This window comes from Podarcis erhardii, assembly GCF_964252035.2.
Source record: "Podarcis erhardii genome assembly, chromosome: 2".
Lineage (NCBI taxonomy): Eukaryota > Metazoa > Chordata > Lepidosauria > Squamata > Lacertidae > Podarcis > Podarcis erhardii.
In genome coordinates, this window is record NC_138498.1 from 96,752,451 (window position 1) to 96,768,469 (window position 16,019).

At 43.3% G+C, this 16,019-nt stretch overlaps 1 protein-coding gene across 3 annotated transcripts in view; it reads left to right on the top strand.

Annotated features, from left to right (window-relative positions):
* The window catches only part of PDZRN3 (PDZ domain containing ring finger 3), a 181,613-nt gene extending 172,919 nt beyond the window's left edge, over window positions 1-8,694 (top strand). For all 3 annotated transcript variants that reach the window (XM_081852409.1, XM_081852410.1, XM_081852411.1), the window contains 5 exons: window positions 710-808; window positions 1,820-1,882; window positions 3,642-3,746; window positions 4,770-4,886; window positions 5,953-8,694. In XM_081852409.1, the coding sequence (XP_081708535.1) occupies window positions 710-808; window positions 1,820-1,882; window positions 3,642-3,746; window positions 4,770-4,886; window positions 5,953-7,485 (1,917 nt within the window). In that variant the 3' untranslated portion in view covers window positions 7,486-8,694. The remainder of the gene's footprint in view (window positions 1-709; window positions 809-1,819; window positions 1,883-3,641; window positions 3,747-4,769; window positions 4,887-5,952) is intronic.
* Window positions 8,695-16,019: the final 7,325 nt, after the last annotated feature.

The window sequence follows — 16,019 nt, forward strand, 5'->3', positions numbered from 1 at the left end:
ATAAATTAATCTCCCCATTTCATTCAACTAAGATTAGAAAGAAACAGCTTTCGACTTCCTCACTACCTTGCTGCAGGCCACTTTTTCACAGACCATGAAACAACTTCCATCTCAAGAACAATGAAAGGTTGTAATCTGTGCCAACCTTCTTTTCTCAGTGCAACACTAACACTAATGTTTTTCACTTGCCCCGCCTTTATGTGCCTTTATGGGGATGTAGTCATGGCTAAACTTTGCCTTGAAGTATTTGGATTAGAGACTATTCCAGTACTGCATTGCACTAGTCTAGAGAATGCTAAAATGTGATTAGAGAACAAACAACATCTCCAGTTACAGAAATGCATAGATTTAGTATTTATATCTCAATCTTTATCTCTTTGCGCTAATGATGTTACTGTTCCTAGGGTGTTGGAAATGTAGGAAGACTAAAAATGTAGGCACTAAAAATGGGGGGGGGGGTGCCACATCATAAGAGATGGACCATTTTTCTTCTATAGGATCAATAAGAGAGTCTTATTTCCAAAACGACTGCATATTGATAGAAGAGCCAGAATTGCCCTCTGTATTGATCATGTGTCCATAATCACTTCTAGCACAGTAAATTAACATAGTGCAATCTTTTAAAAACAGAAACTATAATGTAAGCAAAATATTTCCACATATTTAAAAAGAAACAGACATTCACCAGCATCTCATTCCTTTGCCCTAGGAAGTAGATTTGCATCGAGTGAACAGCCAGGACAAGTTTGGGCTTACAGTGTGCTACAGAACTGATGATGAAGATGATATTGGCATTTATATCAGTGAGGTGAGACCAAATATAATACCTGCCTTTTGACTGTAGTTGTGAAAAAGTCATTTCCCCCCTGTCAGTTACATTTCACGTTACTTGCAAAAGCAAGTTTTGATGTAATATCGATTTTCCTACATTTCAGGCACCTATTTCTGTTCTTTTAAGATCAACATTAGAAGACCTATTCCAGATGTACCCACTTTCAGATGAGTGGCGACCAGAGAGGTGGTGGTTCCAGTTGTGAACACAGGGAACATAAGATGCTGCCTTGTATTAAATCTGACCATTGATTGCCCCATCTAGACCAGTATTGTTTACATTGACCTTTCTTAGACTGGTAACCTCCAGATGTTGTTGGATTGTCATTGCCATAATCCCTGACTGTCTGGGGCTGGGGGACTTGTACAAAACATCTGGAGGGCACCAGGTCTACATTGACTGGCAGCTGCACTTTCGGGTTTCTTCCCCACCTGTACCTAGAGATGCCGGAGATGGGACCTAGGACCTCTTGCAAATCACATGTTTCCTAATAAAATAGTGCAGTGTTTCTTTCTCAGGTTGGGGAACCTTCTTCAGCCCAAGTGTAACTTTCCCTTCAGGGCAAATTTATGGGGGTGACATGCCTATGTGGGCAGGGCCACAGGCAAATAATGTGGGCAAAGCAATAAATGTAAATTGTATGTTTGTGCAGTAGGCTAGTTTCTTCACACTCACACAAACCTCTCTATCCTCTACCCAGGCAAGCAAGAATTATTATTAGAGGACTCATTCCACCCAGGCAAAAGCACTCAATGAGAGTCCAATGCTGGGTGGAGGGGCATGGTTCAAGAGGGTGTGGGGCTTGGGGGCAGGTAGAAAGGCCTAGGGGCAGCATTTGAGCCCCAGGTCTGAGGTTCCCCATCCATGTCTAAGAGAAACAAGGATTGTGAACTATGTGTATAGGCAATCTCAGGTAACATGCCAGTGGTTGGAAGTACGCAGGGAAGAAATGCTGCAAAAAGTAGCCAACTTTCTGCTCTTTTGTAGATTGATCCCAACAGCATTGCTGCGAAAGATGGTCGCATCAGAGAGGGCGATCGTATAATTCAAGTGAGTTTATGTTATATGAAATCCTATTACAGTTTCTTCAGTTATCCTATTATGTGACATTTCCGACCGATGAGCCAATGTGGCGTAGTAGTTGGAGTGTCAGACTAGAACCTGAGAGACCACGGTTTAAATACCCACTCTGCCATGAAACTCGCTGGGTGACCTTGGGCCAGTCACTGCCTCTCACCCTAACATGCCTCACAGGATTGTTGTGCAGATTAAATGAGGAGCAGGGAGAAGCATGCCAGGCACCTTGAAGTCCTTGCGGGGGGGGGGGGGAGGTGGGCTAGAAATGCAGTAAGTAGAATAAAATATATAAGAAAATGTATTTCAAAAGTCCCCAGTATAAATATTCCCCCAAATAAGTCTTTTGATGAAATACCTGAAGGCCAGATGCTCGCAGTTTAGGGCAAATGCAGTCGTGTTTACTTTCATAGATCAGCCATGAAAGCCAAAGTGTTGCCTGACAGCATTATGTTCGTGAGAAACTACCAATGGGGACAGTTCAACAGTCTCTGAACACCGGCGTAATGTTATTGAATTTGCCATCATATAGCGCTTTTAGCAGGCAAAGAGATATATCATCTTTATTTTATTCAGCCTCAAAACAGCCCTGTGAATCCCAGTTGTCACATTACTTTCTGATGCTGTAAAGTTTATGTGGCAGGAGCAGGTATTTATCTTGCCAGGGCAAAGTTTTAAATACTAGAGCCTGTCCTGCCTTGGAAAAAAGCAGCACTCTCTATGCGATGAGGCACTTAAAACGAGTTGCCAGTCAAAACTGTTGATTTAAAGTTACATGTTGTGCCAAATCCCTACCATGCCCCCAGCCCATTTCATGAAAACCTTTACCCTCAGAGAAAGCAGTCTTATGTTTTTCAGCTTCATCTAACATTTTTTTTTGGGGGGGGGGCGTTAGGGAATCTATTTAAAGGAAATCAAACCCTCCAGAGCAGTTCAGTGCTGCTCAGGAAAAATCCTGCCAAGCCACACTTCTTCAAAAGCCTAATGGAGGCAATACTGATTTAGAGTTGTATCCAACAAAGTTGTCCTGTTCGCACCTCTATCTCCCCACATCCCAGCCAAATCTGCATTGGAGGGTTGGGGGAACCTCCAGAACAGATTTGGGGTACACACAGGGAGAAGGACTTCCATTGCACAAGGAGAAGTTCTTGCATGAACAGGATGACTTCATTGGATACAACCCCAAACATTCTCATAATAGGCATTTCAGGAAGCATGAGATGTTGAGAAGCTGGTATGAATGAATGAAGCTTTAAATTAAGACCACACACCATTTGTCCACTTCATAATGGCCACTGTACTTCCTTCCCCCACCCCAAAATAACAAGTGATCTCTTTTCTAAGGTCATTTCTTTGGAAATAACTGGGCAAAAATAACTGCCACAGCATTAGTTAGAGTAGGTGCTTGGTGACCTTTTTACATAAAAAGTATCTCTGAGAGTTGGGTGTGAATCATTTCCAGTGAGTCTGAAGGGCACTGACCTTGGTCAAGGCAGGCCAGTGGCTTTATGGGTAAACTTAGAATTGAAGTCATGACTCTGACATGAGGCTTTCATTCATTTCAGTGCAGCTGGTTCTGAGGAATACTCCATATGAGGCAAATGTGTCCAAACCCAGACTAAAATTCTCTGCATAGAGTTGCATGGTTTTTAAAAATATAAGTGTACTTCACATATAATTTCTGAGTTCTTTCTTTTGGATTTCTATATAATGGGATTTGAATTTCTTTCTCCAGATTAATGGCATAGAGATTCAGAATCGCGAAGAAGCTGTGGCACTCCTTACCAGTGAAGAAAGCAAGAACGTTTCCTTGCTCATAGCAAGGCCAGAAATTCTCCAGGTGCTGCATCTGATTATTATTAGTTATTGTTTATACAGCACCATCAATGGGCATTGTGCTTTATAGAGCACAATGCTTCCAACAGTTGAGGGTGGTAGAGCTGAGTGAGTGAAGGTACCGGTAGAGATGCATCAACATATGAGAGCAGAGAAGCTAGGAAGGGTGAGGCTACTGAGGGCAAGGACATGGTGCTAGAGTTGCAAGCAAACAGCACCTTCAGATAGTGTGTCCCCAGCCTTGTCTGACATGTTACTACACAGGATTCAGAATAAACTGTCTGGCATAGTGCTGATTATTGTTCAAAACTGCACCCATGTGGCCTCACTCTGTCCCAATCTCACTCATCCAGCATTAGTTAGCTATATGCTGCAATAGTCCAGCTGTGGACTTGACCAGTGTGGATGGGGGATTGGCATTGACCTCCCCGCAGTGAAGTTGCTGCAGCTTACTGGAAGGGAGAGTGGGAGGGGCAAGGCAGTGAGGAGGTTGGCACTGTGCAACTGGCCAGCAGGGCCAATGCATTTGCATAGCGCTAACCTCCCCACCGTTTCCCCTCCCAGTAAGCGGCCAGGAGCTCAGGTAAGCATCACCACCCCACCATCTGCTACTGGCGACAGCGCCCATGCCTTGTGCATCATGCTGTTCTTAGTAAGCCAAAATTATTGCCTCTTTTATGGTAGTGCTGCATTACTATTGCATGCATGCAGTTCCCAGCGCATCTGGATTCTCTAACTCACCGACAGATCTCTTTCTAGGAATTAACGAGGGTGGAGGAAATTATTTTCCCATCACATAAAACTTCATAATGCATTGTGCTTTCTGTCAAGAACTGGAATATCCTTCCGCACTTCAGATTCACATCAGGCAAGGAAGGAAGCACAACTCGTATGCTGAGGTTGTTACAAGTTGTGCATGAAATAAGTCAGATTCCCAGAAAAGCAGTTCTTAAGTTCCCTTTATTTATTGAGTCACATCCGCATAGCAATATTCAGTGCATTTGTTTTGTATTTCTTCTCCTTGTAGCTGGATGAAGGATGGATGGATGATGACAGAAATGATTTTCTGGATGATTTACACATGGACATGTTGGAGGAACAGCACCATCAGGCAATGCAGTTTACTGCCAGCATGCTTCAGCAGGTAAATGTCATTGTACTTTGTTAGGTGAAATACCTTATTGTCAAACCAAAGTCATGCTGGCTCTTATTTAAGCATTGCATTAAACATTTCTTACATATGCTGTGAGCCCTTCCTCGGATGGAAAAGAACAGCTGTCTCTGAATAAGAATAACTGACAAGAGAGCATCCTACAATTGTAGAATTTTTTCACTGCACCCTCATTACTTAAAGGACTGCCCACACCTGCACTCAGTTTCTTTTTGAGCACTGTCCATTTTATGTATGTGGTTAAGATTCTGCTTTTCCACCTGTCCCAAACATCTTACAATGTACCATTAATCCCTTTGGTTTTCCAACCCAACCGCTTATCCTGAGTCACGGGGAAACTGTATAAGGGCATCCACTAAACACCATAGGACAGTGCTGTCCACTGAGTCAGACCACTGGTCAATTTAGTTCATGACTGTCTGCACTCACCAGTAGCAGCATTTCAGCCAAGGGACATTCCCAGCCCTCAATGGAGCCCTCTTCTGCATGCCAAGCAGGTGATCTTACACTGAGCTATAGCTTTCCACATTTCTTCCCAGGGATTTGAATTAAGGTCTTCTGATCCAACATTCCTCAAATGCAGAAAAAAATAACAATATCCAAATGTTATAAATTTGTTTTATTTTATGCGTTGAATAGTGTTTCGGGTTTTTTTGAAAATCTGGTCCGAATACTAGATTCTTAAAAATTGGGGGGGGGGGGGGGGAGAGAATACACCCGAGATCGATCCAAAAAAGTATATCACCATCTGAACTATGCATTTCCTTGGTGAAAAATGAAATTTCCACTCCTAAGTAAAACTAAAAGAAGCACCTTTCCTGCAAAAACTCATTATGAGTGTTCCTCGTGAGATGTTCCATGTGGACCATACCTATTTCATCTATTAGGATTAGGAGTGTGTGCGTGTGTGTGTGTGTGCAATTTATAGAAGAAAATCTGTAGAAGAAAATTATGCAAATAGGGAGAAGAAAATTAGTCTGCCTATTACATTTATTTGCATTTTTTTCTTAACGAATGTACTTTTTCTTGATGACTTTAGAAGAAGAAAAATGAAGAGGATGGAGGCACCACAGATACTGCCACCATTTTATCAAACCAACACGAGAAAGACAGTGGCGTAGGGCGCACCGATGAAAGCACTCGGAACGACGAAAGCTCGGAGCAGGAGAACAATGCCGACGATCACACAACTTCCTCAAACACCCTGGGGAGCCAGAAGAAGCTGACCTACAGCCACGACACGCTGGGCAGCGGGGACATGCAGTTCAGCAACGAGTCGTTCATTTCCGCCGACTGCGCCGACGCCGACTTCCTCGGCATCCCGGTGGACGAGTGCGAGAGGTTCCGCGAGCTGCTGGAACTGAAGTGCCAGGTGAAATCCACCAACCCGTACGGCCTGTACTACCACAACAGCACTCTGGATATGAGCAAGAGTGACCACGAGAGCGTGGACCGGGAGCTGGAGATGCTGAACGAGGAGCTGCGCAACATTGAACTGGAGTGCCTCAACATCGTGAGGGCCCACAAGATGCAGCAGCTGAAGGAGCAGTACCGAGAGCCGTGGATGCTGCACAACAGCGGCTTCCGCAACTACAACACAAGCATTGACGTCCGCCGGCATGAGCTCTCGGACATCACCGAACTCCCAGAGAAATCGGACAAGGACAGCTCCAGCGCTTACAATACAGGGGAAAGTTGCCGGAGCACGCCTCTCACCTTGGAGATCTCCCCCAACAACTCTCTGTGCAGGACAGCAGAAGATCTCAATTTGCAAGTCAGCGAAGGAGCAGAAGGGTCTCAGAAAAATTTGCTGTCTAGCCCAGAAAGTCATGAATATGGCACAGCTAAAGCTCACCCCAAAGATGCTGAGCAGCTGGAAATCAAAGAGAGGAAAGAGAGCGATGGAAGCAAAAGCCCAGCTCAGCCCCCCAAACCAGGCACCTCCTACTTATCTCCCTATCACCACTCTCCATATAAACATGCGCACATCCCTGCCCATGCCCAGCACTACCAGAGCTACATGCAGTTGATACAGCAGAAGTCGGCAGTGGAGTATGCGCAGAGCCAAATGAGCTTAGTGAGCATGTGCAAAGACTTGAACTCTTCCAACCAGAGCGAGCCCAGGATGGAATGGAAAGTCAAAGTCAGGAGCGACGGGACCCGTTACATCACCAAGAGACCCGTGCGGGACAGGTTGCTGAGAGAGCGTGCCATAAAGATCAAGGAAGAGCGCAGTGGCATGACGACGGACGACGATGCCATCAGCGAAATGAAGATGGGCCGTTACTGGAGCAAGGAGGAGCGGAAGCAGCATGTCGTGAAAGCCAAGGAGCAGAGGAAAAGGCGCGAGTTTATGATGCAGAGCAGGTTAGAGTGTTTAAAGGAACAGCAGGGGGCCGAAGAGAAGAAGGAAATGAATATCATAGAACTGAGCCACAAAAAAATGATGAAGAAAAGGAATAAAAAGATATTTGACAATTGGATGACAATCCAAGAACTGCTGACCCATGGCACAAAGTCACCCGACGGGACAAAAGTTTACAACTCCTTCCTGTCGGTGACTACTGTATAATCGCCCGGTGCCAAAGTTGTGTACATAAAACCCTACTGATGGGGTAGAGATTCCTGCCTCGTTAAATGTGGCAACGCTCCCTCTCTTTTATTGTAAATAAAAGACACGTTCATTGGCTTTATACTTCAAATACTGAACTCTGGGTGCAAAAGAGGAGAGAAAGAGTCATCCACCCAAAATCTCTTTTAAGGCAATACGGAACAGACAGACCTTATTTGGAATACCAATAGTACCTTTTTTTGTAACGTCTTACACTTTTACATAAGATGTTTTAAATAACAGGAAAAGCATATTAATCATACTTACACAGGTAATATCTTTTTAAACTATATTCATATTTTAAAAAGGTTACACATGCAGAAACTCAAAAGACAACTTCAAATATGTATTTTTAACAAAGCAGTATTTTGCAATATATCTTTGCTATTGTGCCCTTTTTCTGCACAAGTTTCTGTTTTATCAATATTTTAGCTGAACTACCAAACTCTTGATAGAATCATTTTGCAGTAATGTACACGATTTCTCAAACCAGTTGTGTCTTTGGGGTTGTGCACTCATACTGCTTCGCTTTATGGCACAGCATGCATGCCCACTTTGTGACCTACCAAGCCCGGTGCAGACCACTAGCCAGATATTGAGACCTGTCCTGTGCTCAGTAATGCACTCTGGGTGGGCTGTTTGGCAAGTCGCAAGTTGTAACGGTCTCTGTGTTGTGACTGCTGTGAATGTCTGGGTAGCTGCAGCCTTCTTGCAGGGGGGTGAAGAGTGGTGGTAAACAGCAGAGGCAGCCGACTACCGCAGCAGTTTGGGGACCGAGGACAACTAGGCACTACACTGAGCGTATTATGCACACAACCTCTTAAGAGTCCTGGCTAAGAGCTACACACTTTTATTTTCTTTCTTTGCGGTTTCTGAAGGAAGTATGTAGGTATCACTTGAAAGAGCAGAAGCAAACTGCTGCATGGTGCAGCCCTGAAACACTTTGAAGCAAGTTTGCCAAGGCTGTGGGCCTGTTGGAAGAATGTGCATGTGTGTCCAATGTTTTTACAAGGCCGTTTTGTGTAATTTGAAATGCCCATTGTAGTAGCTGTCTGCTTTGTAGATTTGAATGTATTGAAATTGAAAGCAGTTTTCATGAAATCATGACTAGTTATAAACATTAACAAGTAAATGAAGTTAAAAAAATAAATTATTGTTTTATATTTCATATCCTTTGGCTTTTTTTTTAACTTTGACCAACTTTTTACCACAATGCCTTGTGTAAGCTGCATTATTAGAAATTAGATTTATCTGGCTGAATGGAATGATGTACATTATTTGCTGGGATTACTGAAACTGAGTTTAAAAATAGGACAGGTATGGATAGCAAGCAGGCTGATGGCAGAAATTCAGCTCCTGAGGCCCCCATGCTTGGAATCACCCTTGTGGATTGGTCGGAAGAAAGGTATTCTAATCTACATAATTGCAAAGAATGAAGCAGCCTTTTTCAGAGAACAAAACTTCATTGCTTGTCTTCTTTTCATATTTTTTCAGTCCTCACACAAAGAAAGATTTTTTTAAAAGGTTGATTCACAGTTGCTGCTTTTCAGATTTCAGCACACTAAATTCCAAATGAGCCTTGCGAAAGCTTGAACAAATTAAACAATCCTATTTGCATGCTGTGCTTAAAAAACAAAAACAACCATCAGCTGCTGTTCACTTCTTCATGTGTCAAATGTCAATGAAGGATTCTGGGTTACGTCTCTGACCAACCTTTTGTGGGAAGTCAATTCCAAGCTGAGAACCATACTAGATGTGATGTTATTTGTGTAATTAGCTATTCTGCGGCTGCTTTTTTACCATAAATAATCAGGACAGTGAGCCAGATTTTGGGTGGGGAGTGTTTGCCCATGCAGCAGTCCTGCTACAAATTCGGCAACCCCACACCTGCTATATAAAAATAATAATCAGCCACATAAGGACTAAAGATGTGAATAATATCACTTCTAGTTTGGCTCGGAGAACACTTCCTTTAATTCCCTTGTCGTTTATGCTTTCTGCAAGAATATTTGTGCTGACCCCAGTGGCTGTATTTTCCATTCGGAGGGCCCAAGCCCTCCCGATTCTGTAAGGGAGCCTTAGCCAGCCCGGTGTTTTTGTACTACAGCTCCCAAGGCCGTACTGGCTGGGGCTGATCAGAGTTGTAGTCCAGAACACCTATCAGACACCAGACCAGCATTTTGCACTGGGCCGCAAAGATCATTAAGTGGTAGAGAAAGTTGGAGCAGCACTGGCAGAATCTTCTTGTGTGTGGCTTCACTCTAGTCAGCTCCATTTTCCAACCACATGAGAGGGCAGCATGCAGAGTGCCTGCGTTTCAGGGAAAGCTGGGACAGCGAAAGAGGAAGAAGTGTGAAGGGGTGTGCATATGTGTGTGTTCACACATGCACGTTCACATTCCTCGGCTTGAGAGGCAATGTGAATTAGTAGAAGGGTAAAAAGCTTTACTATTTAAGAGTGTATAGTCAGGTATCTGTGTCTTGAATCTATGTGATTAGTACTTGAAAATAGGTATTCGTCCCCATACATTACTGTTCCAGGTACTAGCTCTCATCTCTGTCTAAAGGTGCAATCCTAAAGACATATATGTCTGAGAGTAAATTGGCACACTATAAATTGCAGGAAACTATCTTATCCAGAAATAAGCAGCGTGCTGTGCAATTAGGCATGTTTACTGATGCAATATTTATACCCAGCATGCCATCACCCTGCCAAATTGTGACGTGAAGTGAGAAAACCCTCAGCCAGACTTAAAAACACAATCTTCCAGTTGGTTTTTGGCTTGCTCAACCACCACAGCCCACCCGCTTCAAATAAAAATGTGAGTTCTCACACATTAGGGATCACAAACAAGAGGTAGGCAGACCTATGTATTGCCTAGGGACTAGTGGTTGGAGAACTAATTAGGATTATAAACTAGAAGTATGTAAATTAAACCAAATATAATTATCTGCCAGTGGCCTTTGGAAATAGGTTACAGGATACTTGTTAGCAAAATTGCTCAAATGCCTGGAAGCCACACAAAAGCAGACCATCAGCAGTTTAAACTCCCTCTTTTATTTTGTTTTCGGCAGAGTCCTTCTTGTAGGGAACTGCATGGAACACAAACTAATTAAGAAAAGACACCATTAACCGAAAGGTGATGTACAGAGATTGGAAGAGTGTAATTCTTCCCTTTCCCTATCCTAATCCTACAGATTTGATTACATTTAAATTCCTTGCCACACAAACGACAAAAGACTGAACCTTGGATGCTGTCACTTCCCCCTAGGATCTGTGTTTTTCTTGCATCCCTTAGAGGAAAGAAGCTAATCCTGATGAGCAGGCTGTTTTGCTGCTGAAACAAACATTCCTGTGATGCAAACTTTTTTAAATAGCCTCACCACACTTTATTCTGAAAGGGCATTTACAGAACCAAGTAAAAGGAAACACACATGATGCATGATCCTTAAAAACAAGGAATTCCCCCCGCCGCCACCCCAGCACGGCAAAAAAAGAAAAACATTTTTTCTTCCCTAAGGATAGAACTACACACTGCATGTACCTTTGCTTAATGAAACCCAATGGCGCTGCTTGTAGGGAAAACATAGCTCACAGGTGTAGAAGGGGGCACTTTGGGAACAGAGGGTGGGCAGGGGGCTTAGCCCTCCCCTTCTACCACCTGCCAGGTTCACATTCAAAATAAACCACAAATTGCTTTTCTTCCACAGAATTCCAGGTGCATATTTATATTGGTAAATATATGTATGGAATCCTGCGGCTATCAAGATTTTGTTAGCAAATGATTTTGTTACGTGTTGTTCTATCTAAAGGGGTTGTCTGCACAATCATTTTTGAGGCTGAAAAGTCACATTATCAGCAACTGTTTAGCTTTCGGTAGCTTGCAGTTGGACCATGTGGGAATTGTTTAACAAGACCACTCTTTTTGTGTTTATTCGTTTATAACCTGCTTTTCTATTTCCGAGCTGCTCAAAATTAAAATATTAAAGACAGCCATATACAACATATTAAAAAACATAGAGCCAGTCTCAAGAAAGGAAAAACAATGAGATGAAACGATTCTACTTTTCAAAGCGTTGCATTTCAGACTGGTAGGTTTACACACAGACATGCTTTGCAGTAATAGCCCAACAGAGATGCGTTTCCAGACATGGGCCTTCTCCAATAAGCCAGAAGCAAATTCCATCTCTCTGACATATGTCTGCCATGTGGCCTCCAAATGTTGGGAACACACATTTTCCCTCCACACTTAATACCTGTGTACCCACGTTGCTAAAGTAAAATGTAATTTGTGCCTTAGTGGCCTGTGGACTCAAGTCATCCTTCAGTAGCAAACACTCTTGCATCAGGGCAATACAGGCGTGGCAGCACCTAGACTTTTGAACTCTCTGCCCAACAACATTTGATGGGAACCTTTCTTACACTGTTATAGACACCTGCCTATCCAGACTTTCGATTTCGTTAGGAATACTTGTTTTTATTTTATTTTATTTTTCTGATTTTATCTCTTTATTATTGATACTTGCCACTTTCATGCATTTGATCAAGTAGTTTATAAAATTTCTTGCATAAATAAATATTCCAGTCGAACGTTTCATCAGCCTTGAGAAGTATTCCGATGGGCTCACATCAGATTGCTCAGAATGTATGTCAATGTAAAGTTGGCTGTCATCCACATCTTGGCACCTCAGTCCACACCCCTGACTGACCCGCCCTCCCAGGAGTTTCACATCGATGTTAAATAGAATGGGGAACAAAATAAGAGCCCCACAAATCTCCATAACCACCAATGGGCTGAGTAATCCCTGCAACACCATAGTTTCAAGTCTCCACTCAGACCAGAAGGATATCATGGTAGATGGGAACATCTCAGAAAGACAAGAACATGAGTAAGACCTTCCTTATAGCTGCAAGTACAAATCCCGAAAATATTTCTTTATTAGCCCCAAAGAACAAGTTTTACCAGCACCTCTAGATATGGCTGGAGGCATCTGAGATTAGTCTTTTTAAATATATATATATATATATATACAAACTACATTTGTCCTTAACCCTACATGTTGGTGCTGCTGAATGAATGTCAACAACATTGTGTCATTCTGTGGTTCCTGTGCCATAATATCCTAGCCTATGCACAAGAAGAAAAAGTATTCCCTTCTCCAAAGAAGGGCCTTGACTGGATCAACCTATTCATTGTAGTTTGGGTGTGAGGTTGTTAGGATCAATTCCTGAAGCAATTCCTGGAAGCGAATTGGAAAACGGAATATGGCACAAGTCCTGTGATAAATATGATATCTGAATGGTTGAAAATGAGACATTTTCTCTTCTGGATTTCCCAGACATCGGAAAGTATAAAAATCCCACTTTTTCTTTTTATTCAAATGATCAGAAGTTGTGCATGAGAAGAGAAACTGGGCCCAGTTACTTAGGTAGAAAAGAAAGCCAGGAGAGTCGTGACTCTCTCGTCATCTGTCACCTGCAGGATGCAAATAGGCAGCGAAAATCTGCAGATAGATATACTGTACATAGACAAATATATTTAAGGAGCTCCCCTGAGAAACCAAGGGTATTTCAAATCCAACACTCAGGAGCTGGGGACATTTTTCACCCTGAGGGACACACTCCCTTCTGGGCAACCTTCCAAAGGTCAGGTGTCTGGGGTGGTTGGGACAAAAGTAGGTGGAGCAATGAATGGCAATTTTATGTTTGCACAGTGGGCGACCACCTGCATGCACTCACAAACACCTCTCCTATCTTCCACTGAGACAAGCAAGAGTCATCAACAGAGCCCAAGGACATGATCCAGACAGACACAAGTACTCGAAATTGTGAATCAGGCTCAGTGTGGAAGGTCTGGGGTCAGGGTGTGCACCCTGGGGAGCTTTTCAAGGGCCACATTCAGCTATTGAGATACAAGTGATTGAAGCAGCCATATCACACCTGCAAAGCAGTTCCTGAGAGGGGGACCTTTTCCCCTCTTCCCAGCGCCCTCCTTTAGCAAATACTTCAGCACATCCCATAAAGTGTTGCACTACTGCACGCCAAGGAAGCATCTTCCAACCAACTACAACGTGAACTGACAGCTGACGTAGCAACAGCTTCCTGATTCTTATGGTAAATAGGAATGAGGCAATTCCTGGTGTCAGCACCACTTGGTGACAAATTTGGCTTCTTGACAGCAGCTCTCGCCATGCTTTTAGATGAATAATCAGCTGGAGGACTTTCCAAATAACCCCTTTGACAATTCAGCCTCTTTATGTACTAAGCCACTGCAGGACCTTACAACGGGGAGCCCCATTAAGAGCAAGGAAAGAGTGCCTCTGTCAAATTGAACTCTCGGTGACCTCGCCTCCGAATAAATGCTTGATCATATTGGAAAGTGGGGGCCCCCAGGTGTCACAGCAAGCCGTGTGACATGGGAAGGCCTCTATTGTCTCCATTAGGAGAACTGGCTTTGGCAGGGAGTTTGATGAACCATTCTTCAGCTCAGTAAGCCTTTGTTATTATGGGAGGTCCCGAACAAAGGCCTCACAAAAGGCAAACCCAACTGAAATTGCTTAATAAATGTGAAGTGGGGGAGCAAGTTCTAGACAAGATCAAACTACCTTTTTTAAAAAAGAAAGCAGCAGTAGCTGCACATTGAGATCTGCAGATCAGATTCTACAAATCTGACATTAACAGATAAAATAGTAAATCAGTTCTGGCAGAAGCATTCACCTATAATCATCTCTGATTGACTATATTTCTATATTCTTGTCAAAGGAACGCAAGCTACTCTTTTAAGCAAAATGTGCATAACTTACATAAATGTGCCCAAAAAATCAACACATTTCTCCCAGCATTCCACTTCAAATATTATGCATGCTCTAATTTATTTGTAAGCAGAAAAGCCCTGTTTATGATATGGTGTCTCCCTTCCTGCTGTGTATCTAAAGTTGGATTAATAAGAAGAAGGTTTTAACACATCCTTTAGCCCATCTCTTTAGAGCATGGGTAGGCAAACTAAGGACCGGGTGCCGGATCCGGCCAAATCGCCTTCTCAGTCTGGCCCGCGGACGGTCTGGGAATCAGCGGGTTTTTACATGAGCAGAATGTGTCCTTTTATTTAAAATGCATCTCTGGGTTGTTTGTGGGGCATAGGAATTCGTTCTCCTCCCCCCCCAAAAAAAAATATAGTCCGACCCCCAACAAGGTCTGAGGGACAGTGGAACAGCCCCCTGCTGGAAAAGTTTGCTGACCCCTGCTTTAGAGTATATACACATGGCAGCTCAAAAGAAATCCCCAGTCCTTCCCACACAGCCATTTGCAATCTAGACACCCCAATGCCACCTGTTCACATGGCAGATGGGTTATTGCCAAGCCGGATCATGCTGTGCAGACTGCATGGCTTAATTTTGGGTGACAGTGAATGAGTGTCCACAGAAAAGTTGGGATTGTTGTCAAAATGTGGGCCAGTCCAACTTTAGGCAGTGGGTGTGGGGTTTCATACTAGATTCCAGATCTAATCTGATCTTCAGCAGCTCCATATTATGAAATCCTGACCTACCGAACTCTTACAGGAGCAGAACTCCTATAAAGAGAGGGTGCGGACTCCATGAAGCTCAAATACTGACCCAAGAATATAGGAACCTTCTGCATGGACCTAGAGTAAACATTAGGTTTCCTCCTTGCCACACTCCATGTTGTTGTAATTGTTTAGTCATTTAGTCGTGTCCGACTCTTCGTGACCCCATGGACCAGAGCACGCCAGGCACTTCTGCCCTCCACTGCCTCCCGCAGTTTGGTCAAACTCATGCTGGTAGCTTCGAGAACACTGTCCAACCATCTCGTCCTCTGTTGTCCCCTTCTCCTTGTGCCCTCCATCTTTCCCAACATCAGGGTCTTTTCCAGGGAGTCTTCTCTTCTCATGAGGTGGCCAAAGTATTGGAGCCTCAGCTTCACGATCTCTTCTTCCAGTGAGCACTCAGGGCTCATTCACACTCCATAGAGCAACTCTAATCATAAATCATAAGTGGTTGATCTTATGGTTGCATGCCTTGTTTCAGAATGAGACAGAAGCTTCTGCCTTCTTATGCAAACATCTCTCCGGTTCTAATGTGCATGGGAAATATGCAGAAGCATGGAAAAGACAAGGAGATTTCTGTCCCAATATTAAATTCTGCCACTAGAACTGTGGCTGTAGAAAACGGCACATATAAACCAGGATTTATAGTCTCAACATGCAAGAAACCATTTGGCATCATATAAACCTATAGTAGAGCAATGTGAATTATTTTTATAATCAGATGTTCTTTAAACCTAGGTCAAACCATCTTTGATCATATCCAGTTTCTACCTGGTGTTAACACAATAGCTGAGGAGCTAGGCAGTGTTTTTCACGGTTGCGATTTCATTTGTTTTGTAAAGCGTAGACATGCAACAGGAGTCCTACAAGAGTCACAGGATCCTGCGTTGCCCTTGTCTGTCACATGTCATAGCATATGGTGCCTTGTTCC